This window comes from Coniosporium apollinis (assembly GCF_000281105.1).
Source record: "Coniosporium apollinis CBS 100218 chromosome Unknown supercont1.31, whole genome shotgun sequence".
Classification (NCBI taxonomy): Eukaryota; Fungi; Ascomycota; class Dothideomycetes; genus Coniosporium; species Coniosporium apollinis.
The window spans coordinates 175,403-201,898 of NW_006913293.1; the positions used below are offsets into that span (position 1 = coordinate 175,403).

Genomic DNA, 26,496 nt, shown 5'->3' on the forward strand with positions numbered 1-26,496 from the left:
CACCTCTCCCCCTTCCCCCCTTCTTCTCCCCCATCCTACGCCTTTCCTCCCATTATATCGATCCAGCCACCCTTCTCCCAGCTAGCCAGTACCACTCACAAGCTTGTGAGCCCGCCTTGCTTTAGTCGTTTCTTCCCATCCTTAAGCCATCCCCCAGTCATCTAGCCTCCCCCCTCTTCTACAATTGATATGTTCATGTCTAACGTACTGAGAAGGGAATGGATAGGGGAGGTCATGAATAAGATATCGAACCGAGGGGGCCGGCTACCTACTGGCTGGCGATGGAAGTTAGGGAACAGAATGAAACATGTACTGAAGAGTACAACGAGGAGGATCTACCAGGAGGATGTACTCTCAAAATGGACATGGATTCCATTAGTGCTTGTGTCAGAACACCGGCTGTCCCGCCACTACGACCATAGCTCTTTCAATCCCCGAGGCTGCCTTTCACCTGCTCCACGCATCTCCATTCTTTCGCCCTCCTTATCCATCACCATATCCACATCCACATCCATGCCTAATGCCTCCCTCCCCTCGTTCATCACTTCTTGACACCCCAAACATCCCCGCCCCCCTGCAAAATCCCCTCCTCAGCCATTCCCCCCAACAATCCTCTCAATGCCTCCACACCGCCGCCAAACCCGCCCGGCACAGCCATCTTCAGCATCATCAAGATCCGCGGCGCAGGCATAGCGCCCTGGTTCGTCAGCATGCCGAGGATGAACTGCCTGTACAGCGCCGTGTTCTCGTCCAGGACGTCCTGCTGGGACTTGATCGCCTGCACCGCAGCGGGCCGCGCCGCTTGAGCCTGTGCCGCTGCCGAAGCCGCCGCCCCCCCTGCGTCGCCAGAAGCAGGAAGCCGCTCCAGCACCTCGAAGACATCGTCTCCCGGCGCTGTCTCCTTGAGCACGCCCCTACCGACCCAGAACTCCAGCGCGTCCCTGACAAGCTCCTCGTCCATCTCGAGCCCCGCTTCCAGCTGCGCCACGCTCCTCCTGACCTCCCCACTCCCACCGTCTTCCTCCCCAAACGCGTCGATTACAGCAGCATGCCACGTCGCGACCTCCTCCTCGACGACGCGGTCCTCAAGCTCGAGCCTCACGCTCGCCCGGCCTAGTGCATGCATCCAGTGCAACTTGCGCATATCTTTCACGCGCTCGAAGCCCGCTGAATACCGGCTTTGGGCGGCGCGGACGGCGGCGGGGGGAAGGAAAGTGTCGTCGCGGAGAGGGGGCCAGAAGAAGGAGGAGAGGATTTGGGCGTTGAGGGGGGGTTCGCCTTCCACGTCTACTGGTGGGGGCACTGTGTTGTTTGTGGCATCAAACGGATTGCGGCTGATGGTGCCGCGGATAGAGGCATCGATGCGCTTGCTCTCGAGCACATCCCGCAGCATGACTTCGCACGCCTGGAGTTTCTCTTCCCCGAGTCGCAGCTTGAAGAGCTCGAGGAGGCGGATCTCTTTCTCGAAGCCCGGCGTCGTGGCGGACAGGAGATGTGCGCCGAGGATGGCTTTGAGCTCTGTGATGAAGTCTTCACGGTCGTAGAGCGAGAGCAGCGAGGATATAATATCTATTGAGCGGGACTTTCTATATTCTGGCCCCGCGTCTACCGGGTCGGGCGTCCAGGCCATGTTGCCCCAGTCGAGGTCGTGGTCGTGGTCGTGCTGCGAGGCGACGGGGTGGAGCATCTCGGTTGCGATTTCGAGGGAGATGTCGCCGGTGGGGTGGAGGGTGTTTCCGTTGCTGTCTTGAACGTCGGCAAGGAGGCTGGCGACGATTATGCGGGCTGTGTCGGGCCTGTCGCGGAGATGACGCCTGATGGGCTTGGCGACGCGGTCCAGGAGGACACCTTTGGGGTCCATTTCATTGAAGGCGCGGATGACGTAGATGTAGACGTTCAGAATGTGGGTGGTGGTCGCGCCTGCGTGGAGTAGACGCCTGGAGAGCTGCTTGGAGAAACTGATGGCGAGGTGGCTTCGAGCTGCTGGCGTGGTGATGCAGTCCTGCGATGGTATAAGTAACTCTTTCTTCGAGGGTGTACGTGGTTGATGTGATGCATGCCTTGAGATCTAGGATAGCGCCCAAAGAGCGGTCCCAGTTGACAACGTAGTCAAATAAATTGCCCACTCTCGCTCTGCCTAACCACTGAGTTGCCATATCCTGCCACTGCTGTATCTCCAGGGGTCCAAACGGCTGGCTCGGCCCCCCTGCATTCAAGCACTCCATCACCTCAGTCGCGAACGGCGCGAATCCCTCCTTGATCCACCGCCTCAGCTTCTTGGCGACTGGCGCCCGCCCATACCAGTCGACCTTCATGTGGTGGCTGACAATGAACTGGCCTAGTAGCTTGTCCATTGCATGGGCAAAGGCGCGCTGTGCTTGGTCGCCTGCTAAACCTACCTCCTGTAGACCACGCAAGAGGCGTACTGTGCGGTTTCGCGCATGTAGCACGTCTTCCCTCGTCGGCGTTCTTCGGTCCGCTTGGCCGGGATGGACGTCGAAGATACGACATGCTGCGTCGAACAGCACGTAGCGCAGGGCTTTGGAAACAAGCTGGAGAGGTACTGAATGCGTAATGACCGAATCAAGATCTCTCCGAAACTTCGAGGCCAGGTGTGTCGCTTTACTGGGGGCTACACTCTGTTGTGCCGTGCTAGTGCTGGACGTGGCATCGTGGATGATGGGCAGGACATAATCTCTTAACGGCTGCAGGTACAGAGCTTGAGCCTGCCCGAGCCTGTTCACTGTTTCTTCTAGGAGGCTCCATAAATTTCGACAGTCAACCTCCTAGGATCGTCAGATACCAACGCAAGCATGCTTCGAGGACGAACGTACGGGCTTCCAGAGCGGCTGGATAGTAGGTTGGACACAAGCGAGGTAATGGCCACGAATTTCGCTGATGTACCAATCCAACTGCACAGAGTCAGTATGGAGCCGTCATGTCAAACGAAAGTCTCAAATACCAAGCCTTGTCCATCATCGCCGGTTGCTTGCGCTCCTTCGCCAACGAGTAGGTACCGCAGGGCATCGGACACGTCTCGTGTTGGCGCCTGTTTTAGATTCCATTGCGAATTCTGCGCAAACGGCGCTCGTGCCAGGCTCAAGTATCTTGTCGCAACGCTCCATGCTTGATTCTGCTTGATTTCCTGCGCGACCGGCCGCGAGGATAGGAGCGGGCTTGTAACATCAACTCCGCCAAACGACTGCCCCTCCCCCGTAAACCCGAGATCAGGTGTTGCAAGCGGGGTCGGCGTTGTATGGTGTGCTGAAACTGGGAACACCGAAGAGAAGACCAGGGCTTCGTGGCTTGAAGCCATGGTTATGGTAGTCATGGTGGTTCTGGCATTGTTTGGTTGTTGTTTACACTTGAGTCACAAGTCGCAGACTCAAAAGGCCATACGAAAAGTCCGTTGCCGAATCTCTGCTTCAACATATCTACTTCTAAATTCACTATCAAGCTAGATTCGTGATTGTGTCAGTTATAGAGCTGCTAGACTGATATTATGCGGCAGAAAGCACAGAATGTTCAGCAGTTTAGCGCTTAAGTGCATCGATCACCTAAGGTGTCTTTGGTTCAGAAATTGTGCTTGGGCTATCCACTTTCAGTGCGGCAACGGACTTTTCAGATGGCCTTGCTCATCTCTCATGGATAATCTACAATTACATGAGCTCGCGCCGTCATGGCGGGCCAAACAGCCACCGTAAGTGCATACCTACAGAGAAGGAGACTCCAAACCCTAATAAGCCCGTGCAAACCCCCGCAAATAATGCTCAATGGCTCTCTACGAACGCCGAAGACCCCAGCTCCGCCCGTCCATTGACAAACGACCGTGGAAGTCAGACAAACACCCTCAGCGCTACAGCCGACCATGCCTGCATTTGAATATAGAGATTTTGTCGTCATAGAACAGGATCTCCCGGAGCTTCAACCGTGGCTCCTTCCTATCATCCTCATGGGTGTAGGAGCCTTCGTCGTCAGAATCGTTATGGTCGGCATCCGAGCCCTCGGATTCCGTTTCCTCACCCTCGCCGGCTGCGCCCATACCTGTGCCGTCGATGTCGTCGTCCTCGTCATCGTCTTCATCGTCTTCGTCGTCCTCGCTCATTCCGTCCACGTTCTGATAGCCAGTCGGCATGCTGAAGGGCCCGCCGTCTAGAGATCCAGTGTGAGCGTGATGGGAGTCGTTGTTTTTGCTTTCTAGGATCTCGAAGCACTTATTTACAATGCCCATGTAGCATATCTCGATCTCCGGTCGCAAAGTGACGATGTCTTCGATCTGATGAGCCAGTTCTTTGGGGTCGATGTTGTTGCCGTGTGCGTGGTCGGCCACGTGAGGGATGTACAACGAGCGGACAGTGGGTATGTTTGGTAATCGCTGCAAGAAGAGATGCTGCTGCTCGTTAGCATAGCCAGATAGATCGAGATAGACACATGGCTTACCCAGTCACGATAATCGATGCTCACAGCAAGTTCTCTGAGACTAGTCATCTTGCCACTTGTGATAAACGAGAGGATCTCACGGTTCAGCATCCACCTCCGCCATTTGGCGCTTGTTGTAGCATGGCCGTGGGAGTCTCGCTCGCTGCTATCGATCATCAACTTCTTCAAGCTGCCGCGGTGTCTTCGCAATGGTCCACGATAGATTGCGTCTACCGTAACACTTGAGGAATACGATCGCCCTTCTTGCAAGAAAAGAACCTCCAGACTATTTGGCGCAAGGGTCTCCTTGAGGAACGATATCAGCGAAGGTGAGACGGTGTTGGTATGGATCTTCTTGAGGTTGAGGGCGTAGTCGGAGCGGGATAAATGCGATATACTGTGCCGCCTTGCCGAGGACGGATACGGAATACCGGGTGCGTTGGAAGACTGGGGAAGGCGAGGGGAATACGTGCGCCGAAGAGACTTCCAGAGTTGCTCATGGTTGTTGCAGTGTAGCAACGTCAGAGATGTAAGCGCTGACCAGTCGAACGCTCTCCGTAATACATTGACCGAAAGGGGCACGCGCTCCAACTCCAACGTGTGAAGCTTCAGCTGGCCGTCAAGCAATGGTCCGTCTCTAATGATATCCGCTTTCGGCCGCTTCGGAGAAGCAGTCGGAGTAGGCGTCCCTGAGCCCTCTTCCACCGTGACCTGCTGTTCTTGGTCCTTCTCTAGAGCCTGTTCTGGCAGCTGCTCTGGATGCGGTTGTAGGATCGCTACTTCTGCATCCTGGTCCGTTGGTGAAGCGTCTTGAGTTGGAACCTCTCCCGAAGGTATTAGTTCCGGCTCCGGCTCCCGGTCTTCAGTGGCAATGGAAGGCGAAACAACCGGCTGCTTTCCCGAATGTGCGCGGTCCGGAGTCCTGTGCGCAGACGCTTTCTCTTCCTCTACCCGCCTGTTCTGGCGCACATTGTATACTCGTCCGACCAGGACCCCCAGAACTCCTCCTAACCTTTTCTCTCCTATCGAGCTCTGTGCTGTCCAGTTTGTGCTGTAGTCCACCTGCTGCACTCCCTCACCTTCCCAGACAGTTACCCAATCTCGCGGTTGTGCGTGACGAGCAATACCAACTCTTAGCTCCCTGAGGCACTTCTGGGACCGGCCTATCAAAATGCTCATCTCATCGAGGTAGGGAAGCTCGTCGATATCTAACACACTGAGACTTTTCAGAGCTGACAAGACTGAGAACGAAGGATGCTCTACGCGCTCTATCGCTGGAACAGTGACATAGTGATGCGGAGCCACTGCAACGGCTGTGTGGGGATTGTTGATTCCACTGGCTTGACCAGCGATTGGCGGCGGAGGCGGCATTCCGTTCAGTGCTGGAGGTGGTGGAAGTGGCAAGGAGTCCAGCTGCGAGTTGTCGTGCCATCGGACCCATACCCGTTGCAAGCGACAATCGAGACCGTCATCTCTGTCGGCTAAAGAGGAGAGAGCTAGCCAGACGTCCCGTAGAATCCCGGTCGGCATGTCCCACACAAAGGTCTCGAGACTACGCATCCGTGACAGCGCCAGAGCAACGAGCGTACCAAGCATTTTCCCGCCCTCCTTCGTGATGAGATATTCCTGCACCCAATCTGGCGGTCCATTACCAAGCGAAAACTTTTTGGTGTAGTTTGCATAGTGGTTGCCCCGGCGTCTCTTGGTGAGCGGGAAAGGATTGTCGCCCGCTGCCACTTGGCTAAGGCTGCGGAACGCGCTTGGAGGAGCGCCGCTGCGAGACGCTGACGGTGCGTAGTATGGTTCCTCGCCGAACAGCTCATTCGCCATGACCAGCGTCGCGAGTCCATATGTGAGAGCGTCGACTCCTGTTCGTGGCTCTGCGGTCGCTGTCGCGTCCGGCCAGACGATATCGAAACGGGAATAGATATAGGGTATCGTTAGGCGGTGGAGCGCCGAATGGCATAGAGCGAGTGAGGTCAGATCATTTGTGTGTGGTAGCTACGGTAGATTAGTAGGCGTGCTTCCTGTGCCGCGAGATCCTTACCTGATTGATAATCTCCTTGAGGATGTCCACCGGCAGGTTTAAAAATGGTGAGACTCCCTCTTCCGCCACGAGTGGCTTGGACGCCTTCTCCTTCCCTTTCAAACGCTTCAGGACCTTGTCTTTCGGCGTTGCTAGCTCTGAAGGTTCATCGGCCAACTGAGAGTGGGATGCAGTTGGGCTTGAGGGCTCAGTCTCCAGCGCGAGTTCCGGCATGTCTTTCTCTATCCCGGCTGAGGCAGCTTTGTCAGGCGTCGACAGGTGGTCATAAGCGACTGGAGTACTTTCTCCGCTAGAGCACTCAGAGGTGGGCGGTGTCGAATCCATGGCGCTATGGTTCCGCTGAACTACCTAAGGAAGTCAACGCGGTGCAACAAAGTCTCGCGGTTCAGGGTAGAACGCACCAAATACCGGTCCAGATGAAGACAGCTAATGAGGCGCGAGAACCTGTGCGGTGAGGTGTTCACGCCTCAGCTGCGCCCTACTCAACTACCTGCGCTCCTCGAATGTATGAATGGGGTGGTGGCTGCGCATCGGGCAAGGAGAGACGCTCGCGAGGTGCTCACAGCCGGCGTAGGGCCTGGGCGAGGAATGATTGAGGCTAATTCGGCGGCAGGCAGGTGAATAAAGAGGGGTGATGTTGTCGCGGAGTAGTCAACTAAAGGTATCTCGCAAAGTCCCGGAGGTTCAACCTGATGTTGCTTTGACCAGCCGGGCAACCGTTCTTGCCGTGGGGTTGGGGCTCGTGAAACAGACAGCGAACCCAGGAACGACCTGACAGCTCCCACCAAACCTGAGGCAGATTTATGTGTATTTCATTAGTAGCACACTAAGTTTCCAGCTTTGTATCTCAAGGCGCACACGGTTCAATCAAGCAGCGCAACCATGGATCTCACTCGGGCCAAGGTGACGCATTCGTGGAATCTCTAAACACTAGAGACAACCGATCAATACTCGTGATCTCGCTTCTGGGACGAGATACTCACTGTACCGGAACTCTAGTCTGATCCTCAACTATTCCGCCAATCAAAAGTCTGATTGGACTTCCAAGTGAGTGAGCAGCTTGGAGAACTATCCCGGAAGCATCGTAGGAGAAACGACTCCGTAAATATGAACGTTAACCCGCTACGGGAAGATCTTCATCATTAGGTAGAATCTAAGTGTGAATATCACTTCTAACGCCTGATCTGATGCTCTTGAGATCGCCCTGGACCCCCTCCAGTGGATGTGATTCGCCAGCGAAAAGCAGTCTCAACGCCTCCCTCACCCTGTTGTACCATACAACGCCGCTGCTGCTGTACATTTTCACTCAAAGACAATCCCCATCACGACTGCATTACTTCCTGCGCGTCATGACTTTGGTGATTGCATGCCTGATTACCACGCCCGCCTTCTCAGTCTCTCGTTTCGACAAGCCAGCGGTGACGCACACCTTGAGGGCGGGCTGCGGCTGCCACGGCTGGTCTCTAGGACCCGCACCCAGCGGCGCAGGCATGCTCTTGAGGCGGGTAATAAGCACGCCGTTTGCCAATGCCTACGAGTAACATTAGCACGTCCTCGTTCGCCCCAGGAGAGAAGCAGAAAGCGTACTTCATCAACAGCATCCTGCAGCAGGGACTCCTGGTCTTGTACACTGAGCTTTTTGTTCTCAATCACCTCCTTCTTGAGCACAAGGAGCATGATCGGGTTCTCCGGACTACTCGTACACCTAACCCAGTCACTCCTCGGATCCAGCTGCGCTCGCATACTCTTGATGTTCTCCCTCAACGTGCTGATCAACTCCATACCCGAATCCTCCTGCAACATGTTGATGGTCTCGCTCGCCGTTGTCGCCAGCATGGCAGGCAGCGCAGCAGAGAAAGTGTACGAAGCCGCGGAGATGCGCTGATGCTCGACGACTTCCTCAGACCCAGCGCAGAAGCCACCGCCCGCGCAGAGAGGCCCGGCGAGCGAGCCGATGATCATGTCGACGGCTGTTGCGTCGACGTTCTGGTGTTCAGTTAGCCCACGGCCGGTGCGGCCTAGGATGCCGTAGGACCAGGTTTCGTCAAGGATGAGGCGGAATTTGTATTTTAGTTTTAGCTCGATCTGTTGGTCCGGAGGGGATCAGTCTTGACTACTTTCCCAGCGCTGCATTTCTTGCAACGCAGTGGATTGAGGAGCAACGCACCAGCTTAGGGAGGTTGGGCATATCACCCACGTTCTCGAAGAGCCCTTCCGTGATTATAAACCTCCTCGTTAACGGCTTCCTCGCCTGCTCCTTCGTTACTCGCTCCAGCACTCGCTCCAGATCCTGCATGTCGTTGTGCTCATACCACCGTATGGTGCTGCGGGAAATCTGTATGCCCTTCCGCACAGCGTAGTTAACTGCTTTGTCTGCGACTATAATATCGCCACGTTTCGAGAAGGCCGGAATAACGGAGGAGATGGTCGAGAAGGCTTGAGCATAGACTATGCATGCGTCGGCGCCGAGATGAGAGGCAACGTCCGCTTCCGTCTTCATGTGGACGTCCTGCGTGCCGTAGAAGCCTGGAGGACCGCATGGTCCAACGCCGTAGGTGCGGAGAGTAGCGATGGCTTTCTCTTTCAAGGTCTCGTTTCCGACGAAGTTGTAGAAGTTGTACGAGGCAAGGTTCATCACTGTACGGCCGTTCGAGAGCTTAGACCTGGGTCCTGTGGGCCTGGACAATCTCAGCGTAATCCTCTGGGGCGAGGCCGGAATGATAACTACCCCACGATGACAGGCCTCTTCTCATTCTCCAACGCCTCGAAGGGCGTCTCTGGAGCTACAAGAGGCTCCGGTGTCCAGTCCTCGACCAGTTCGTCAATCTCCTGTTCATCCATAAGCCCATGTTCGCTCTCCCATCTGCGCTAGGTATGCCCTTACGTCCTCGGTCAGCGCTACATGCTTCTGCTTCTGCGTCGAGTATTTCGGCGCCAGAAGGTACCGAACGGCGAACAGGAAGAGGAAGAGTTCAATCGCAGAGCGAACAGGGTCGTTCTGGTAGCTGGACTTTATGTATCGCAGGATGATGGCGGAACCGGGCATCTTCTGGAACCGCTTCGCCGCATTATCTAGCCAGCGCGCGAACGTGTTTTGAGCATCTTGCAGGTCCATTGTATTTGCTGGGGGCAGAAGACGCAAAACGGCGCATTTCGCGATTCGGAAGCGTGAGATGCTCAGGGTCAGGAACTTAAAATTACATATCACCGGTAAGGCTTGACACGTGACCAGTTACACCTTTGAGTCTTCGCTTCTCGAGGAAGTCGCTGTCGTATGAAGAGGACCAGTCGTGCTGGCCACAGTAAGGACTTGCGGGAAGTCTGCAGCAAATGAACGGGTTGGTTTGGCTGGACAGGAGGAGCGCAAATGCATGCTTGACGTATTTGTTGACCGAGCGAAAATCTTGTTGCAAATGTGTTCCATTTGTTACGATGTATTGCCTATTTAACAGCTGAACTGAACCAAACCAGCGACCTCCCATGCCTGTATATTATGTGTGCAATGCGATCCGCTTGAAGAGGTATAGCGGAAAGATTCGAAAAGCAAAACGAGAGTCTATCCCACCAGAAACCCCGACCCTACATGATGCAGGTCAAAAATCGCACTCATTATGTAAGTGCCGCCAAAGCTGACGAGCATCGATGTCATGGAAAGATGTTGTACAATGTACAATGCGCCAACAATGCCTGCATAGAAGACCAATCAACAGCCCGCAACTACGAGAATGCATAGCGCATGAGCCTGTCCGCGGTGGCCGTAGCGGTCGAGACCGCGTCGCCGCCGCCTAGACCGGTGCCGGTAATCGTCGCACCGAGAGTATCGTTGTTGTTGAGACCAGTCGGTTGCATCAGATCCATAGGCATCTCCGGCAGACCCGTCAGGAATCTGCTCGCGACGATCGGACCAACGATCAGGCAGACGAAGACGATGAGAATGACAAAGTAAAGGATGGCGTAGCGGATGATCCGTCGCTTTCGCAGCTTGGTCTGCTTCAGTGAGTAGATGGGAGGTCGGATTTGACGACTGTTAGACGGTTAGCGTGCGTATCTTCAAGTGAGCAAAGCTGATACATACCTCGGACGGAGCCAGAACAGCATGACCGAGTGGAACTTGTCGATGTACGGTATCAGAAGCACTGGGAGCATGACAAACAGGATGAAGTGACCGAGGATGAAGTCGGCGGCGAACATGCCGAGCTCGGTGATTTTGCAAAGGAACTCACGGCCAGGCTGGGAGAGAGTGTGCCAGCCCATGGCGTACCACTTGCCGGTCCACCAGGCGATATTCGCGGTATCGGACTTGAACTCGCGGGTCAAAGCCAAAGCGATGATGAGCTTGAAGATGAAACGCTGGATGGCGACGACAGCGATCATCCCAAGCAGGGCCTTGGCGAAATCCCAACCTTCGAGGAAGAACATGACCTCGAAGAAGGCCAGCAGCATGAAGACCGAGATGCCGTGAGCTATCGCAGCCAAGACGGCGCCAAACTTCTTGCAGCACATGCTCAGAAGTGGACCCATGCAGCAAGCCATACCAAAGAAACCCGCGAGGACACCAGCGTTGACGGCAATGGGGCCGACAGCAACAAGCGCGACTCGAATGAGAGAGTTCGTAGGCTTAATGTCCCCTGAAGACAGATCTGGGTTGGTCTCCGTGGTAACACCGATTTGCGAGTTGATGAAAAGGTATGGTATTACCGTGATAGCGACCAGAACAAGCGGGCCGAGGATCTCACTGAAGAAGATGTTCGTAAAATGAGCTCTAGGAACATCGCCAGACAGCTTAGCTGAGGGATCACCAAGGGCCTTTCGCTTGTAACCAGTCACCCGGGTTCGGGACAGTCGGCAGAAGCCAATCCAAGAGGCGCTGTGGGACCTGGTGTTTCCGCGAGACAGCCATCGGAGGTACTCTCGGTAGTCGATGAAGAAGTCGTTCCAGGCGAATTGATGGGGATTAAACAGGAACGGCGAGATGCAGAGGGCCAGCAGCGACACCCAAAAGTAGATTTGCCATACGCCCCAGGTGGTCAAGGTAGCGAACAGAAGCATCATCAAGGACCTTGCGCCGATGTAGATCGATGGCCCGGCGAAGCGGGAGTACAAGATACCGAACGGAATACGAGCGGTGGCGAAACCACGACCAGTACCAATGTACCTGGCACCGCCGAAGGACAGATCCTGAGTCAGCGAGTTGGCGTAGATCTGGCAGACGAACACCTCGAACAACGGCGAAAAAGACGAGAAGTGCTTAGCAAGACGAGTTGCCGCACGCCAGAAGCCGCGCTCTGTCAGTTCCTGGACGACCAAGGGCACGAACGATATGAAGAAGACGATGAAGATCGAAACAACGCAGCGCTCCACCCAGTCGAAGATTGGCACCAGATTGGCGCATCCGGTAGGGAACAAGGCATCAGTGATCGGTACGTCCTTGTCGTAGTTGCAAACGATCGTCTCGTGCCTGAGAGCTCCTAGGTTGATGATGACGAACATGAAGCATTGCACCGACAACATGATGAACAAGTTGTTGACGTGGAACCCAGGATGTGCGTAGTAGAAGGACAGGAACCGATCGAGAGGAAGCTGAGTGCCAAGGTAGTAGTACTCACGAGACAGCATCTGCTCGCCCATGCCAGTACCGATCTTGGTAGTGAAGTTGAGAATTGAGCCAAAACCAAGATCACGACCCTTGCCACACTGGTAGTACTCGCAGTGCTTTATCCTACCACCACGGATGAGAGCGTTCATGCCGGCGTAGATGTCTTCGTTGAGATGCAGACCCTTCTGAGCCTTGGAGACACCTCCACGCGTTGTCATGAAAATACCGTTGAGGAAATCCGGATGGCCGTAATGCAGCTTGCCACCGATTTGAGCCAGTGTACGAGCGAAAAGAGTACCGAACGTTTGTTCCTTGCCGGCTGCGACATCGCCGAGAATACCGATGTTCTCCGAGAAGATGTATTCACGAGCACCAAGGATAGCAACAGGGTTGAAGTTGGCCGGAGGGATACCTGGGGTGTATGGAGAGACATTGTCCGTTGTCATCTCTTCGAACTCAGCCAAAACGCTTCGAATCTTGAGACATTCCTCGAGATAGTTGTCCTGGTTAGCATCGATAAGCTGGATGTACTCGCCACGGTAGAAGATGATGCAGTGGTTCTGGTTGTCGGATTTGCCGTCACCAAGGATAGGGTTGCCAGAGAGCTGGACGCGGAACTTCGGACGGCGCATGCCGTTCTCCATGATCTCAGAGTGACCGTCGATCAGCGCAGAATACAACCGAGGATCTTCACCCTCGTTGACAGGAGGCTCCTCATCGAGGTACGCAATCTGGAGATCGGGGTAAGCACGGAGGAGGAACTCAGTGTTCTCGCGCTCTTCCTTCGAGAACTTGGCATAGCGCTGCATGGAGACGACGATCTTGAATTTGCGTCGGGCCATGCGTTCGAGTTCCCGCTCGAGCTTGTCAGAGTTGCCACCGAACATTTGCACAACCTCCGGGTTCTCGACTCTGTACAAGAGCTTGATAGCGCGGCTGTAGTTCATGAAGCCAGAGATCGTACGGTAGAGAGTCTGCGAACGGAGAGAAGCCCAGATTCGGGTGCGCAAAGTATACTCCGGTGCGGCTGACTTGAAGCCAATGCAGTAGAACGGCAGGTCATCAATCTTGCTCTTGGCGGTGTCCTTCTCGTTCTTCTCATAATCCCCGTTATACTGCGACGTCTCGTCTGCAAGAATCTTGGTATCCTTGACGAAGCAATCCCACTCATGGGGGTGGAGCTGCTTGAGGTACTCGAGAAGCGTGACACGCGAGTAAGGCTCGTCTTCACGGATAATCTCACGAAGAGACAAGAGAATTTTCTCGCTGTAGTGAGGGATCATAACGGTGAAGGTAGGCATGTTGTCGACCGGCAGAGGCTCCGGAATTGGCGTGGACAAAGACTGAGCAAAGAAGGAGATACGACGCTCGGCTTCGCTGTGGGACGGGAAGAACTCGGTCTTGAACGAATGATCCTCCTGGGACACGAAGAAGGTCGGTGCACGGAGCGTCCTCTTGCCCTCTTGCTCGGATGGCACCTGGTGGTAGAGCAACTTCTGAACATGGTCAATGGCCAGGAGATGCTCCCGGTACATGGAGATGACGATGGCATTCCAGATCTGCGAGATCAGGACTTTCGGCTTGTACTTAATCTCCATGTCCGTTGTAGCAAGAACCTTAGAATAGATTCGCTTGGGCAGGCGCGAGAAAATGTTTCTCCACGGCGTCCAGATCGACACTCCAAGGTAGAACGATCGAGCAATGGAGAAGATGCAGTTCCAGATGATGTACCAAAGGTAGGTATCCAGGAAAAAGAGACACAGGTCGGTGAAGAACATGATACCCAGGAGGATCTTAGGCTGGTAGTAGCACAGATAGTCCTTGACGATAGCATCGCCCACACATGTGGTGATTTTCATAGTTGAGAGAATGCGGATCGGGTCACGTAGAGACAGTGTCAGGAAGAAGTATGACTCGGTGAGCTTCAAAGCAAAAACCAGAATCCAGATACCATACGACATCCACATATCGTTGCCGTGGAGGCGCGGATAGCTGGCAGTGAAGGTCTGACTGGCAACATACTTTCGCGAGTTCCTGGTAAGGTAGCTTCCAAATAGACCACCGAGCGGCATGATCGAGAAGAATAGGAATGTCGCAAGGGCTACGAGGAACTGGACAATGCCAAGCACTCTTGCAATTGTGCCAGTCTGCGAAAAACCAAATATGTACCCGCTGGGTGCCACGTTGAGGACGAACACTCCCAGGAGGAAGAACAAGCGCTTCGTCAAGTGCTGAGCTCCGGCCCATTTCCTAGGGACGTAGGACCACTCGACCAAGGTAGCAATAAGCATGATCAACGTTGCGACGGCACCGCCGAGGGCCACTGCTGACATTTGAGCAGCCGGATTGGGTTTGTTGTTCCGCTCCTGCTCGTAGTTCGCCGTATAGAAAGTAGGTGAGTGGAAGGCAGTGTAGAACCAGAAGGTGGTGAGATGGATGACCCAGATACGATTGAAGTTGACAATCATGTGGAACCACGAGCGGGTCTCCTTGTATGTCTTGAAGAAAACCTTCTTCCAGTGTACGTCTTTGAGCCTCTCAAACCGCTCCGCAGGGGGCAGATCTACTAGCCGAGTTTTGTCCTCGAATATTATGCGCTCGATGCCCTCGGGATACCAGAACAGCTGGTTGATGTCATCATAGCCGATAATCTTTTCATGATCCCGCTCACGGCGAATGTACTTCCCGTCTTGGATCTCGTAGCCCTGGTCTCTGCAGTAGGTGTACAGCGGAGTGACGACGTTGTTGAGATAGGTGAACTCGTCAACCGGCTCCACCCGGTTCTGGCAAGCTGGGGAGTTCAGGAAGTCGTCGGCGCACTTGAAGATGAAGCAGAGAGCTTCTGGCATGAACCGGACCTGATTGGCCTCTCCCCAGCAAAGGAGGTAAAGCGCGATCTGACGGACACGGTCATGCTGGGACATGCGGTTCATCCGAGTCTTCCAGCGATACTCTGCTGCCTCCAAGCTCTGGTCACCCTCTAGCGCCTGGAGTGTCTGCTCCTCATTCCCCGGGTTCTCGGATGCCTTCTTCTTGGCGGCCTTGCGGGCTTTCCTTGTCCTCCGGTTGGCCTTTCCGAGTTTCATGTTGGCGAAACCCACTGCATCGTCGAGATCGAGATGAGCAGCAAAGTACCAACGCCGGTAGTTGGCATTTTCACCGCCAATATAATCGGCGTGGAGTGACAGAAGAGCTTGGTTCGGCGTCATACGGGAGGCACGGGAGTCCAAGAGCGTCATGAGGTGATCGAACATGTTGCGCATGCTGTCTCGCTGGAAGCCGAACTTCGCGGTGAGATCGAGAAAGATGTCTTCTATCTCCTCCTTTGATAGGGGAATCTGAGCATCAGAGGTCCACGCTGGATAAGGTTCTCGCGAACGCTGGCCGGCTGGGAGAGCGTTGCCGTACTCCATGCCGTAAATGGGTGTGGATGCACCAGACGACCTGTTACCAGCGTAGGACACTTGGGAGGAGGGAGGACGATAGCCACGACCACCGCCTTGGCCGTCGTTGTAGCCATTGTACCGCTCATCCCCGCGACCGTAGTAGTCCATGTCCGCTGCACGGGCCATGTCAGACCTCATGGTGAAGTCGCTGAAGGTCTCGGATTCCTCTTCGGAGTCGTGGCCGCGGCGGCGAGGCTTCGCGCCATTGCCGTTCTGGTTGTACTGTGGTTGCTGTCCCGCAGCTGGTCCACCTTGATCGTAGTACTGATCGTTATAGTACTCATCTTGGTACCCTTGGTTGCCCTCATAGTAGCCATCTTGCTGGTACTGGCCCTGGCCGTTGGTGTCGTAGTAACCGCTGTGTGAGCGCGTTAGCGTTGGTCATCTGCAGAAGCCACGCATTACGTACGCTTCATCGTAGTAGGCGTCGCCGCCGTGCTGTTGCGGGTATTCCTGGTTGTTGTCATAATACGCTTGATTGCCATCATGGTAGTAGGCGTCGCCGCCCTGTTGTTGGGCGTAGCTATCGTCGTGATAGCCTCCCTGAGGGTGTCCCGACATGGTGAGAGATTATTATTCGAAGTACTGAATGTGGACTGGCCGGAGTCAGCTCTCCAGTCTAAGCGTGTGACGATGCGTTGTGAAAGGGAAGTCCAGTTCAGGAACGGCGGACGACCCAAAGGCGAGTCCGAAGTTGCGCAGCGGACAAAGAAACACTCACGTCAAACAACAACCATTACTCAGGACGAGAAAGCTCGAAACAATTCCGCCGTATTAGAGAGGAACAAGATCGTCAGTGTCGTGTGTTGATGCGATTGCGAGCGAGCGGTCGTGTTGGGTGAGGTGAGCGAATGTCGAAGGTCGCCCTGAAGGAAACGAGAAGAATCAAGAGATGGAGTTCTAAGCGTTCTGGTCGAGAAGACGGAGGATGTGCCTGCTTGCACGCTGTGATGATGTTTTGACGCCGAACGAAGGATGGCCGGTAGTGCTTTCTTGTTGCTGTTGAGACGCGTGGCGGCCGCGGGTTATCTGCGACGGCTCCGCTGCTGATTGGCTCGAAGCGCCCCCTTCACTATGCCGGATGCAAGGCAACTGCACGTCCGACGATTACACTGTCTCCAACGGCTCCGTCACCTGGTGGATGTGAGAGGGCACGCTGCAGAGCGCAGGTGTGTATGTTTGGAGAACGAGTGTCGGAGAGGGAGGTTGAAAGTCTGGAAAGGGGAGCAGGAATGGGCAACAGAAGAACTTTTGAGGCCCGGGTGGCTGGCTTGTCGGGGGCCGCTTAGCGAGAGCAGCAGCAGGGAAGGCCCAGGGGCAAGAGCAGGATCCCTAGCAGCACCGACGGCGCCGCCCCTTCTGACTGGATGGCAGCAGATTTGGGTGGGTACGCTTAAGCCTCCTATTCAACGTCTCCCAGTCAAGCAAATTACGACAAGATCGCCTGCTTCGAACATCGCGCAATGGAAGCGACGTAGGGGCCGTTCGTAGTGCTTGGTCATTGCCCGCGCGACGGTAATAATGAGTGCAACGGGCAAGCTACATCGAATTGATGGCAGCTGCGACAAGCGACAACTCCTTCCCCAAGTCACAGTCTGTTTGAGAGAGCGCGCCTCTGGCTGCGAAGCACAGGAGCACAGCGCTGCGTTCAGTCCTCCGCTCTGCAGGTTGCCCATCACCATCGCGATTGGTTCATCACCAGCTGCTGATCCGGGGAACATCGCCTGTCTTCAGAATGCTATTAACAGACCTGTTAGCCAGGAGATCATCGTTTCCAGAAATCCCTTTTGCCGTCCACCTTGATGTTACAACGCCTCGGCACTGAAATGACCGCACGCGCCACACATCCGGCCCGTTGGTCTCCGCTCTCCCCAGACGATCTCGGTGGCAAAGAGGTGAACTCTGTTTCTAAATTTACTCCAAAGATAGGTGCACCCAAGTGATTCCAGTTCTGAAGGACAGAACTCTGCGCCCATTGGGTTCTCTTGTATCTGTTACGGTGCCTTTGTTGCCCTCCACGTGGTGCAGAGATGGATCTTCGCTCCTCGAACAGACTATCCATGCAGATTGCACCACGGCGCCACTGACCTAGCAACTAACCGCCAAAGCCGACCCTTGACCACGACACAGGCTGATGAGCGATAGCGAAAAGAGTCTAATAAGACTGTCGAAGCGCAAGCCACGGCGTGTGCGCAATCGCAACAGACTGCGTGGTTGCGCCGAGCTTCTGCGGCAATCCGCTGAGCAACAAAAGATGCTTGAGTCTTTGAAACACTTCTGGATACGAACAACCCCATCCACTTCGATTGCATCTTGGGTCATCTATCGCCAGAGATGCCACTGCCGCGAGGCTTGCATGCTCCACCTCGAAGCAGCACGTCACGACTGGGGCTCTTTCGTCGGCGGTCCGGCTAGATCACCACTCGTCGCCTGCAAGAAAATCTGCGGCCGCTCGGGCATCCTTGAACCCAACGAGTAAGGGCAAGTTCCCGGGAGCCTTGATATGGCAATATCCGCGGTGATAATAGGCGGGCGACTGATGATTGACCGGCGCGCATGACAGTAGCCGCCTTGTGGTCCATGTCGAAACACTAGCTCGTGCGGCTCAGCAAAAGGCGACCGGTTTCACTCCCCAACGTCGCATGTTGACAACCTGTGCGTCTCACAGCAGGATGCGACTCCAGACGCACCCATACCGATAGAGCATCACGATTGTCGCGTGGCGGTGCGCAAGACATGGCCGTTGCAATCCCAAGACCGTTGACGGCAGCTGATCTCTTGACTTTTCGCGGAGGGGTCTCTGTGGCGAATATGCAGCCGCTGTGAAATTCCGTACACACAGCGGACTGGATGAGCTAAACAATCTTAAGTTGCTGAATGTAAAGTCCTGACACACTCGAAGCGAGCTGTCAATTGCATAAGATTCGTGGGTTGACAGAATCTTGCCAACGGAAGTTATTGATCTTGATCAATACGCTTCTTCTCAGCTACCAGTTGTGGCGTCCAGGTTGCGCTCTGAATCAGAGATTGTATCACTTGAACAAGCATCAGTTCGTGCCAAAGCAGGTTCGTCGAATTGACAGCCAACAAATACATAAGACTGCGCAATAAATAGCACGGTTGGTCAGTCTCCAGCTTTCTCGTGACAAGCCCAGGAATCCTGTTCGAGCTGGTGGTCTGGATCGACCAGGAGCCGACATCCGTATTGCCACCTGCGCTTGGTTTCCATCCGCAGCTCTGCAGTGAACGACGCAGGGCAGAGCCCAGAGTGAGGATTGTTGCCAGTGAATACCTAGGCAGTTGCTGACTACATGAGCGTAATGAAAATTGCATCCCTGAGCCCCCTGTCCGTAAAGGGTCCAGAAGATTGCGCGTCAAGCTCCGGCGCTGTTTTATTGACAAAGAATGCAAAGGCGCCGCATCCCCTAGCCCTTCCTTCCGCATCTTCCGTCATTCCATTCACCACTTTCGAACCTTCCCTCTGTTCTGCACCTTCACTACTACTCTGATCATTAGCTAATACTCAGCGCCTTCCCACACTCGTTTGTGCGGTTTCGATCTCTGGTCCGACGTTGTTGTTTGGAGAACCGCAAACCTTTGGATAGACTGGTTACCCAACAACGGCTCACGGCAGCATCGTTTCTGGACAATACCGATCACAGAAGAAGTAAATTCTTCGCCTCATCATGAAGACAGGTCTTGAATTCGCCGCGACCGCAATTGCCGCCATAGGCTTCCTGGCCTCCTCGGTCACTGCGGACGTTGACCCCATCGTCATCAAGGTACGCCACATACTATGTCTATGATTTGGTCGTGATACTGACCTTTCGCTAGGGCTCCAAATTCTTCTACCAGAGCAATGGCACACAGTTCTTCATGAAGGGTGTTGCATACCAGCAGGATGTCTCAACAAACACTACAGTCACGGAGAGCGTCGAGTATAGAGATCCTCTCGCCAATGAGGCAAATTGCCGCAGAGATATTCCGTTCCTGCAGGAGCTCCAAACAAACACCATTCGTGTATACGCCATTGACCCGGCACAGAATCACGACGCCTGTATGCAGCTACTTCAAGATGCCGGCATCTACGTCGTAGCGGATCTTTCGCAGCCGGGCTTATCTATCAACCGTGACGACCCTGCCTGGAACGATGACCTATACGCGCGCTACACACAAGTGGTGGACGTGCTGGCGGACTACACCAACACACTTGGATTTTTCGCCGGCAATGAAGTCTCCAACCAGCCCAATAATACCGCTGCAAGCGCGTTTGTCAAGGCTGCGGTTCGCGACACCAAAGCCTACATTGCGCAAAAAGGCTACCGGAAGATTGGTGTTGGCTATGCGACTAATGACGATGCTATAATCCGCGAGGATATGGCTGATTACTTCAATTGCGGCAATACGGAAGAGGCCATTGACTTCTGGGGCTACAATATCTATTCGTGGTGCGGCAACTCTACATACAGGGAGTCTGGCTACGATAGGCAGACAAGCAACTTCGCTTCTTACTCAGTGCCCGTTTTCTTCGCCGAGTATGGCTGCAACCAAGTCCAGCCTCGTACTTTCACCGACGTTGAGGCTTTGTACAGCGAGCCGATGACCGACGTGTGGTCTGGTGGTATCGTCTACATGTATTTCCAGGAGGCGAATGACTACGGTAAGTGAGAAGTCGCACTCAGTTCACATCACAAGCTGACGCCTCACGTCACAGGTCTTGTAGAAATCGACGGAAACAATGTCGAAAGGAACGAGGACTTCACCTATCTTTCGAGTCAGATCGCAGCGGCTACGCCTACTGGAGTCGCCATGAACGACTACAACCCGACCAATACCGTACCTGCAAACTGCCCATCGGTGGCCCCTACTTGGGGTGCCGCGTCTTCCCCGCTGCCGCCAACCCCGAACAAGGAGCTTTGCGAATGCATGATGGATACCTTGACGTGCACAATCCGGCCTTCAACCAACGAAGACGACTTTGAGGATCTCTTCGGCACTGTCTGCGGCCTCAGCGAGCAAGCCTGTCAAGGAATCTACCACAACGGGACGACGGGCGAATACGGCGCGTACAGCATGTGCAATGCTAGGGAGCAACTGGCTTTCGCCTTCAACCAGTACTACCAGGGCCAGCGGAACAACCCAAGCGCTTGTGACTTCGGCGGTGCTGCGGCGACTCAGGCGGCTTCTTCCGCACAGGGCAACTGCGCAGCGCTGATTAGCCAGGCTGGCACTGCTGGCACAGGCTCCGTCACCTCTGTTCCTAGTGGTGCAGGTGGCTCCAGAAGCTCAACCGCTGCTGCTAGTGCTATCACTGTCCCAGCCTTCAATGTCGGTCTGCTTCAACTCGGTGCTTATATCCTTGGAGCTACCCTTACCGGCGCGGGCATGATTCTTCTATGATCTGGATTTGCCTTCGTCTTTCCTTTGTTACTTTTAGGTTACAGCGGCTCCTCTTTCTCCGCGTGTCGATGTACAGCAGACCTGGGGTTCCCTTACTTGTTAGAGGGATTCGAGCATTTGCGGCTCTGTGGAGTGAGTAGCTGCAAGACACGATGGGGGCCTATTGTTTTGATGTCTTTTACCTACTAGTGCCTTGTGTATCAAATCGGAAGGACGAGCATCCTCGAAACTGGCGCCGCCACACGTAAATCTTGCAGTAGAATCAACATGTCGTCCTTACTATCACTTGTATGAGTAGGGTCTGGAGAGCTTTCTGCCTCTATCTTCAAGTGCGGAAAGCTTCGCTCATATAGAATCTCCGGCATATTATAATAAAGAAGGTCACGTGCTCTTTCGTAACCCGTAAATCCTATGCCTCTCACTCATATACTGAAATCCGATCCAAGGATACAAATTGACCCTGTATATCTCACAAACTGCGGCACACGTGCTGATATAGACTCAGGTCGAAGCTACATAACCCTTCACCAAAATCGCTGTTGATCAAATCATCTCTTCCGAGCTTGGTTGTTGCCGTTTTCCGGGCAGCGCGACTTTTTTCTTCTGTGCCCTTGCTGTAGAAGGACAAAGGCTTTATCGACTTTCTATTCTGTCTAAGGTTTCAAGTTTTCCAAGTCTGTATGGGTTAAGCTTAATGGGTAGTCGCGATAAACGTGTGGGTGTACGTACAGAGCCCGAAGCAGCTGGATGCTCCACCTGACGGCATCTGGAGTGGACCTACTCGTGTTCTACTCGAGTCAAGAGACATGACTCGTGTGGCACAATACCATGTGGACTTTGATTCCACATTCCTGAGGGAATTGGCAAGGATGCATTGACCTGTTTTGGGTGTTGACATTCCTCAGCGGTCTCACTTGGCGTGATGCCTCTACACATCGCCTCACCTCCACGGCTTCTTCGTTCTCTTTGACCATTCAAGTTTGGCCACTGCCTTGTGGGAACACTCTTTCCTCTCGTCTCTCTTTTAGCAGCTCAGTCAGTCGTTACACTCGTCTCCTCCCGCCGTTTTGAAGCCAATTTATCCAATTCTGTAACCACAAATCGTGCCGTTTGACAAGCATGCGCCACACAATGAAGTCCATCTTCTTTCTAACGCACGCGGTTCTTGCTATGGTTTTCTTTGCCTCGTTTTCCACCAGCCAAACCGTGACCGTCACCCGGACCAGGAGCAACAGCAGCTGCTATCCGACCACACTAACACTCAGCACGACGACAGTACCAGTAACAGTAGTCGTATCGCCAACGCCATCACGAGATGCCGCCTTTAATCGTGGAGAACCATTCGTCATTAGCATTCAGGTACCTGCCGGGCCGACATTTATTCAAAAACGGCAAGAGATGCGTTCGATCTACATCATGGCGAATGGCAATACCACTACCAATGCCTCGATGGCAGCCGAATTCCGCATCCTGGACAGCAGGTTGTATGTCAACGGTATCAAGATGAGTGTTGCACCGGGTGTGCGCAGTATGCCTTTCGCTGTCGATTCCAACCCCGGAAGCATTGACACATCCTTCTCGGTGAACAGCGGCGGGCTCAGTTGGACAGACTCGGCATTCACTAATAGCACCGCTCAATTCTACAAGGTCCCGCCCGAGGAGATAGACAATGCCCTCCTCTTGGTTCAATTTATTGGTGAACCGGACCCTGAACTGGGATTGAGTCCCATCAACATGGCGGCGCAGCGACGTAGATTTTCCCCGTGGGCGCTAGAAGGCACTTCGTCTTGTGTCTTGTGGCGCTATTCATGAACATCGGACAACTGCTAACATTGTTATCTAGGAGAAGAAGCAATCCGGCAAGAATCTCTCATGTCAAGCATGGTGATGGAGCCCACACAGACCACCATCGAAGAGCCACCCTTCTCGTCCGCATGGATGGGCATATCCTCCTCAGGAGTTTGGGTGTCACCCCCTGCAAGCTCTGCTGTTCCAACTCAGTCTTGGAGTCCTGATGGCGCCTGCGGTGCAACTAACGGGGGCTTCATGTGCTCTGGTGCGCCTGATGGCGAGTGCTGCTCTCCCTACGGCTATTGGTGAATAATTCTCTCTAGCAGTTCAGGCAGTGGCTGCACTCTGACATTATCCCTGCTGATATCCTCCTAGTGGCTCTGGCGTCGGATACTGCGATACCGGCTGTCAGCCAATGTATGGTAGATGTTGGGATTCGTCGTCCTCTTCAATGGCGCCCCCGAGAGCCTCCTCTGGCCAGAGCTCCGTCTGGGCTTCTCTGTGGAGTTCGTCGACTATGCTCTCTATGAGCATCTCACCCATGACCTCGTCTAGTCGAACCAGCTCGAGAACGCAGAGTACCGGCATGGCCGCTATGACTAGCTCTCAATTACCAGGAGCGTCATCTCAAGGCGCTTCTGTTGTGTCGCCTTCCATGTCACCTGTTAGGGAAAGCACCCTATCCGCGACGCCTACCTGGGCCAGTGATGGTAGCTGCGGCCCATCTAGAGGCAACTACTCGTGTTACGGCGCACCCGATGGGGAGTGTTGTTCGCAGTATGGGTTCTGGTAAATTTTCGCTCTTGGAGACTGGTTCAGCTTTCTCGGATCTGCTAACTCGTCCGTTTGTAGTGGTAGTGGCCCGGGGTACTGCGACGCGGGCTGTCAGCCTGGTTATGGCAGCTGCGGGCTCGTCTCAATTTCTCCATCGCCCTCAGTCCTTCCAACTTCTGCGCCGGGAAGCGGGTCTTCCATGATGGGAAGGTCATCGTCGACTTCGAGGACGGGTGTAGTTCAGTCCTCAGTGATGGCAGTGCCGTCTTCTTCCATAATGGAAATGTCGTCTTCCATGATGTGGACGTCGAGTTCGTTCACAATGGGAATGTCGTCTTCCTCAACGACGAGACCGATGTCTTCCTCAATCACGACATCGACGTCTTCCTCCATTATGGGAATGTTCTCTTCTCCTATGATGAGCATGTCTTCTTCTCCTATGATGAGTATGTCTTCTTCTCTTATGATAGGCATGTCTTCTTCTTCTATGACGGGAGTGTCGTCTACGTTCTTGATGCGCTCAAGTTCTTCATCACCCACTATGGTGATGTCTGTTTCATCATCTACGTCCGGATCCAGCCGGCCTTTTACCACTACAGCAACAATAGCCACAACTACAAGAGTAACGGTAACACCTTTATCGAGCATGGTGGCGCCGCTGTCTTCTACGGCTGCAACATCCAGTCCTCGTTCGAGCGTCGCAACGTCCAGCCAGCCCCAAACGCCGGCCACCAGTGTTTCCCCGTCTCAGCAGCGGGCTACCACTACAACAACATCCTCGTCTAGGCCGGTGCAGGCAATAACGACTACAACGTCTTCTGCAAGTCAGCCCCATACAACTACTACAACCACTAGTCCAACTCAGCCTCGAACGACAATAACCACAACGACCTCGAGCCAGCCAAGGACGACCACGACAACCACAACTTCGTCAAGTCGGCTCCATACGACAACGACCACTACGACAACGACGACATCAAGCGCCAGTCCATCGTTCACAGGAGCTATAGCTACTGGTGCGGTCGCCTGTCCAGCATCGGACGGCAAGTACTATGCCTTCAATAATAACTCCCAGGTCTTCCAGATAGAGTGCGGAAAAGAACGCGGCGGTTTGAACGCACCAAACACCCCGGTCTACGTCGCCAACATGACCGCCTGCATGGAGGCTTGTCTGAACATCGCAGGGTGTGTACAAACAATCTGGGCTAACAACACTAATACCGGACCATGCTACCCCAAGTTGAACATCGGAGGTTCAGTCTCATTCAACAATAACCGATGGGGGGCCATCCTTGTCTGGGGCGGTCCAAACCCGGACAGTCCTCCCGTAGTTGTTCCAGAGCCAACACTCTCTGAAGAACCTGCTTCGAGCATGCCGGTTGTTACTACCGTTAGCGCAGTCCCGTCCGCCTGTCAGACGGGCCAGGCACCATTGCTCCGTCTTACGGCGCCTACACCCCTGGCAGGCCTCTCACCGCCCGATAATGGCAGGTATGACGATGATTATGGAACTATAGAGCTGCCATTCAAGATTCAGTGGTACGGTGAAGCCCAGAACACAGTCTATGTTGGTACCAACGGAGTAAGTTTTCTCTTCAGAAACGTGGAGACAAGACTGAGGCGATCTTGTGGTCTTCTGCGCGTCCGAGCTTGTGTACTAAACTTGCGCCGCAGTATATCACTTTGATCGACCCCACAACCCAATTCGAGGTTCGGAGCATGCCGTCTAGCTGGCTCCCCAAGTTCGCCGCCGCTCCTTTTTGGGACGACCTCTATGTTGAGGATAACACGGATCAAGGCATCTGGTACCAGATTACCCAAGACTACCTCATCATCGAATGGATCGCTCAGCGGCGGGACCCTACTGTAACCGATTATGTCCAGTTCCAGCTGGTCTACGCCCGTGCGAGACCTGGAATTGTACAGTACAGGTACTTCATCACGGGCAACGGGAACGGGAATGCTGCGTCTGTTGGCGTGCAGGGCGGTGAGTAGAGGCTGAATTCGATAGACAGAGACGCGCCTTGCTGACCCGGATTCCAGATCTTACAGGGACATCTGAATACGCTACCATTGCCGCTACCTTCTCGTACAGGCAGTCGAGGATCCTACCTTGTATCCAGGTTACGTGCGATACCAATGGGAATTCGAGCAGTCTGTGTACATCGGCACCGTTCACAGAGGTGGCTCTCTCGTAGGTCCGGAGTGGGTGAGATAGAATGAGGAAAGTGACTCTCATGGATTGTTTTGGATATGCTTGCGTTGCTACAGATGGACACCTTGTTGGAGTGCTACTTGCATGAATTTATACGAACAATGTTATTGTCCTGTACTTTGCCACCGCCGAGTTCTGGAACGTACAACAGGTTGGATTGTTGTTCTGCATGACCACGCTTGCAGCTTGTTCTTTTCCTGACAGCCTTCGAGATATAAATGGAAGTGATCCCATCCGCATCAGGATGATAACATACTCGAAACGCTGTGGTTACGCGTTCAGTCAATTTACAGTTTCAATCTAAGCAACATGGAAGTCCATTTGATGAAGTGTGCTTCATCCAGCCTATACCGAGGGCAATGAGGCTACATTTCGAATACACTGGGAAACCATATCTCTAATATTGACTCGTACAATGCCACTGATTATAGGATGGGATTTCAGAATCAGATGGTGGTGCGTCATGTCATCGCCAAGGACTTGCCGCATGTGTTTTCCAGCCACCGCGACCGCGCCCTCGGCACCAGCCACCCAACCCGCGCGCATGGCAAGAATGGGACTCGACGTCAACCACGCCGAGCGCTCGGCTCCCTCATATTCAGCATCTCTCGCCTTCTCTCTGCCCTTCGTACCTCTGATAGATTGCCAATTGCTTCCTGCAGCTATCCCGTCCCTGCGCCAGAGCCCTCTCACCGACTTGTCACAGAGCTTCCAGCCGCTCGCTTGACGCAGACTGCGTGGCACTCTCGGATTGTTTGATCACAGTGCGCCCAGGTCAGGCCACGACACATCGCCCCTCCACCTACCA

The 26,496-nt window shown here is 54.2% G+C and overlaps 8 protein-coding genes across 8 annotated transcripts; 4 read left to right on the plus strand and 4 right to left on the minus strand.

Moving 5' to 3' along the window:
• Positions 1-541: 541 nt before the first annotated feature.
• W97_06111 (uncharacterized protein) lies at positions 542-3,331 on the minus strand (the record flags this gene model as incomplete). The annotated part of the gene is made up of 4 exons (XM_007784122.1): positions 542-2,002; positions 2,127-2,786; positions 2,835-2,912; positions 2,963-3,331. 4 exons carry the CDS (start codon positions 3,329-3,331, stop codon positions 542-544), a joined length of 2,568 nt encoding a protein of 855 aa, XP_007782312.1.
• Positions 3,332-3,856: 525 nt separating this feature from the next.
• On the minus strand, positions 3,857-6,790 carry W97_06112 (uncharacterized protein; the record flags this gene model as incomplete). Its single annotated transcript, XM_007784123.1, has 3 exons — positions 3,857-4,390; positions 4,441-6,420; positions 6,467-6,790. The coding sequence occupies 3 exons, from the start codon at positions 6,788-6,790 to the stop codon at positions 3,857-3,859; spliced, it is 2,838 nt and encodes a 945-aa protein (XP_007782313.1).
• A 1,009-nt stretch (positions 6,791-7,799) lies between these two features.
• Positions 7,800-9,581, minus strand: W97_06113 (serine palmitoyltransferase; the record flags this gene model as incomplete). The annotated part of the gene is made up of 5 exons (XM_007784124.1): positions 7,800-7,997; positions 8,054-8,551; positions 8,634-9,144; positions 9,195-9,295; positions 9,351-9,581. The coding sequence occupies 5 exons, from the start codon at positions 9,579-9,581 to the stop codon at positions 7,800-7,802; spliced, it is 1,539 nt and encodes a 512-aa protein (XP_007782314.1).
• Positions 9,582-10,183: 602 nt separating this feature from the next.
• Positions 10,184-16,069, minus strand: W97_06114 (1,3-beta-glucan synthase component FKS1; the record flags this gene model as incomplete). The annotated part of the gene is made up of 3 exons (XM_007784125.1): positions 10,184-10,490; positions 10,542-15,866; positions 15,918-16,069. 3 exons carry the CDS (start codon positions 16,067-16,069, stop codon positions 10,184-10,186), a joined length of 5,784 nt encoding a protein of 1,927 aa, XP_007782315.1.
• A 3,125-nt stretch (positions 16,070-19,194) lies between these two features.
• Positions 19,195-20,908, plus strand: W97_06115 (uncharacterized protein; the record flags this gene model as incomplete). Its single annotated transcript, XM_007784126.1, has 3 exons — positions 19,195-19,290; positions 19,343-20,168; positions 20,223-20,908. 3 exons carry the CDS (start codon positions 19,195-19,197, stop codon positions 20,906-20,908), a joined length of 1,608 nt encoding a protein of 535 aa, XP_007782316.1.
• A 1,416-nt stretch (positions 20,909-22,324) lies between these two features.
• On the plus strand, positions 22,325-23,008 carry W97_06116 (uncharacterized protein; the record flags this gene model as incomplete). The annotated part of the gene is made up of 2 exons (XM_007784127.1): positions 22,325-22,658; positions 22,752-23,008. 2 exons carry the CDS (start codon positions 22,325-22,327, stop codon positions 23,006-23,008), a joined length of 591 nt encoding a protein of 196 aa, XP_007782317.1.
• A 449-nt stretch (positions 23,009-23,457) lies between these two features.
• Positions 23,458-24,259, plus strand: W97_06117 (uncharacterized protein; the record flags this gene model as incomplete). Its single annotated transcript, XM_007784128.1, has 2 exons — positions 23,458-23,476; positions 23,589-24,259. The coding sequence occupies 2 exons, from the start codon at positions 23,458-23,460 to the stop codon at positions 24,257-24,259; spliced, it is 690 nt and encodes a 229-aa protein (XP_007782318.1).
• A 586-nt stretch (positions 24,260-24,845) lies between these two features.
• W97_06118 (uncharacterized protein) lies at positions 24,846-25,671 on the plus strand (the record flags this gene model as incomplete). Its single annotated transcript, XM_007784129.1, has 3 exons — positions 24,846-25,055; positions 25,148-25,460; positions 25,517-25,671. 3 exons carry the CDS (start codon positions 24,846-24,848, stop codon positions 25,669-25,671), a joined length of 678 nt encoding a protein of 225 aa, XP_007782319.1.
• Positions 25,672-26,496: the final 825 nt, after the last annotated feature.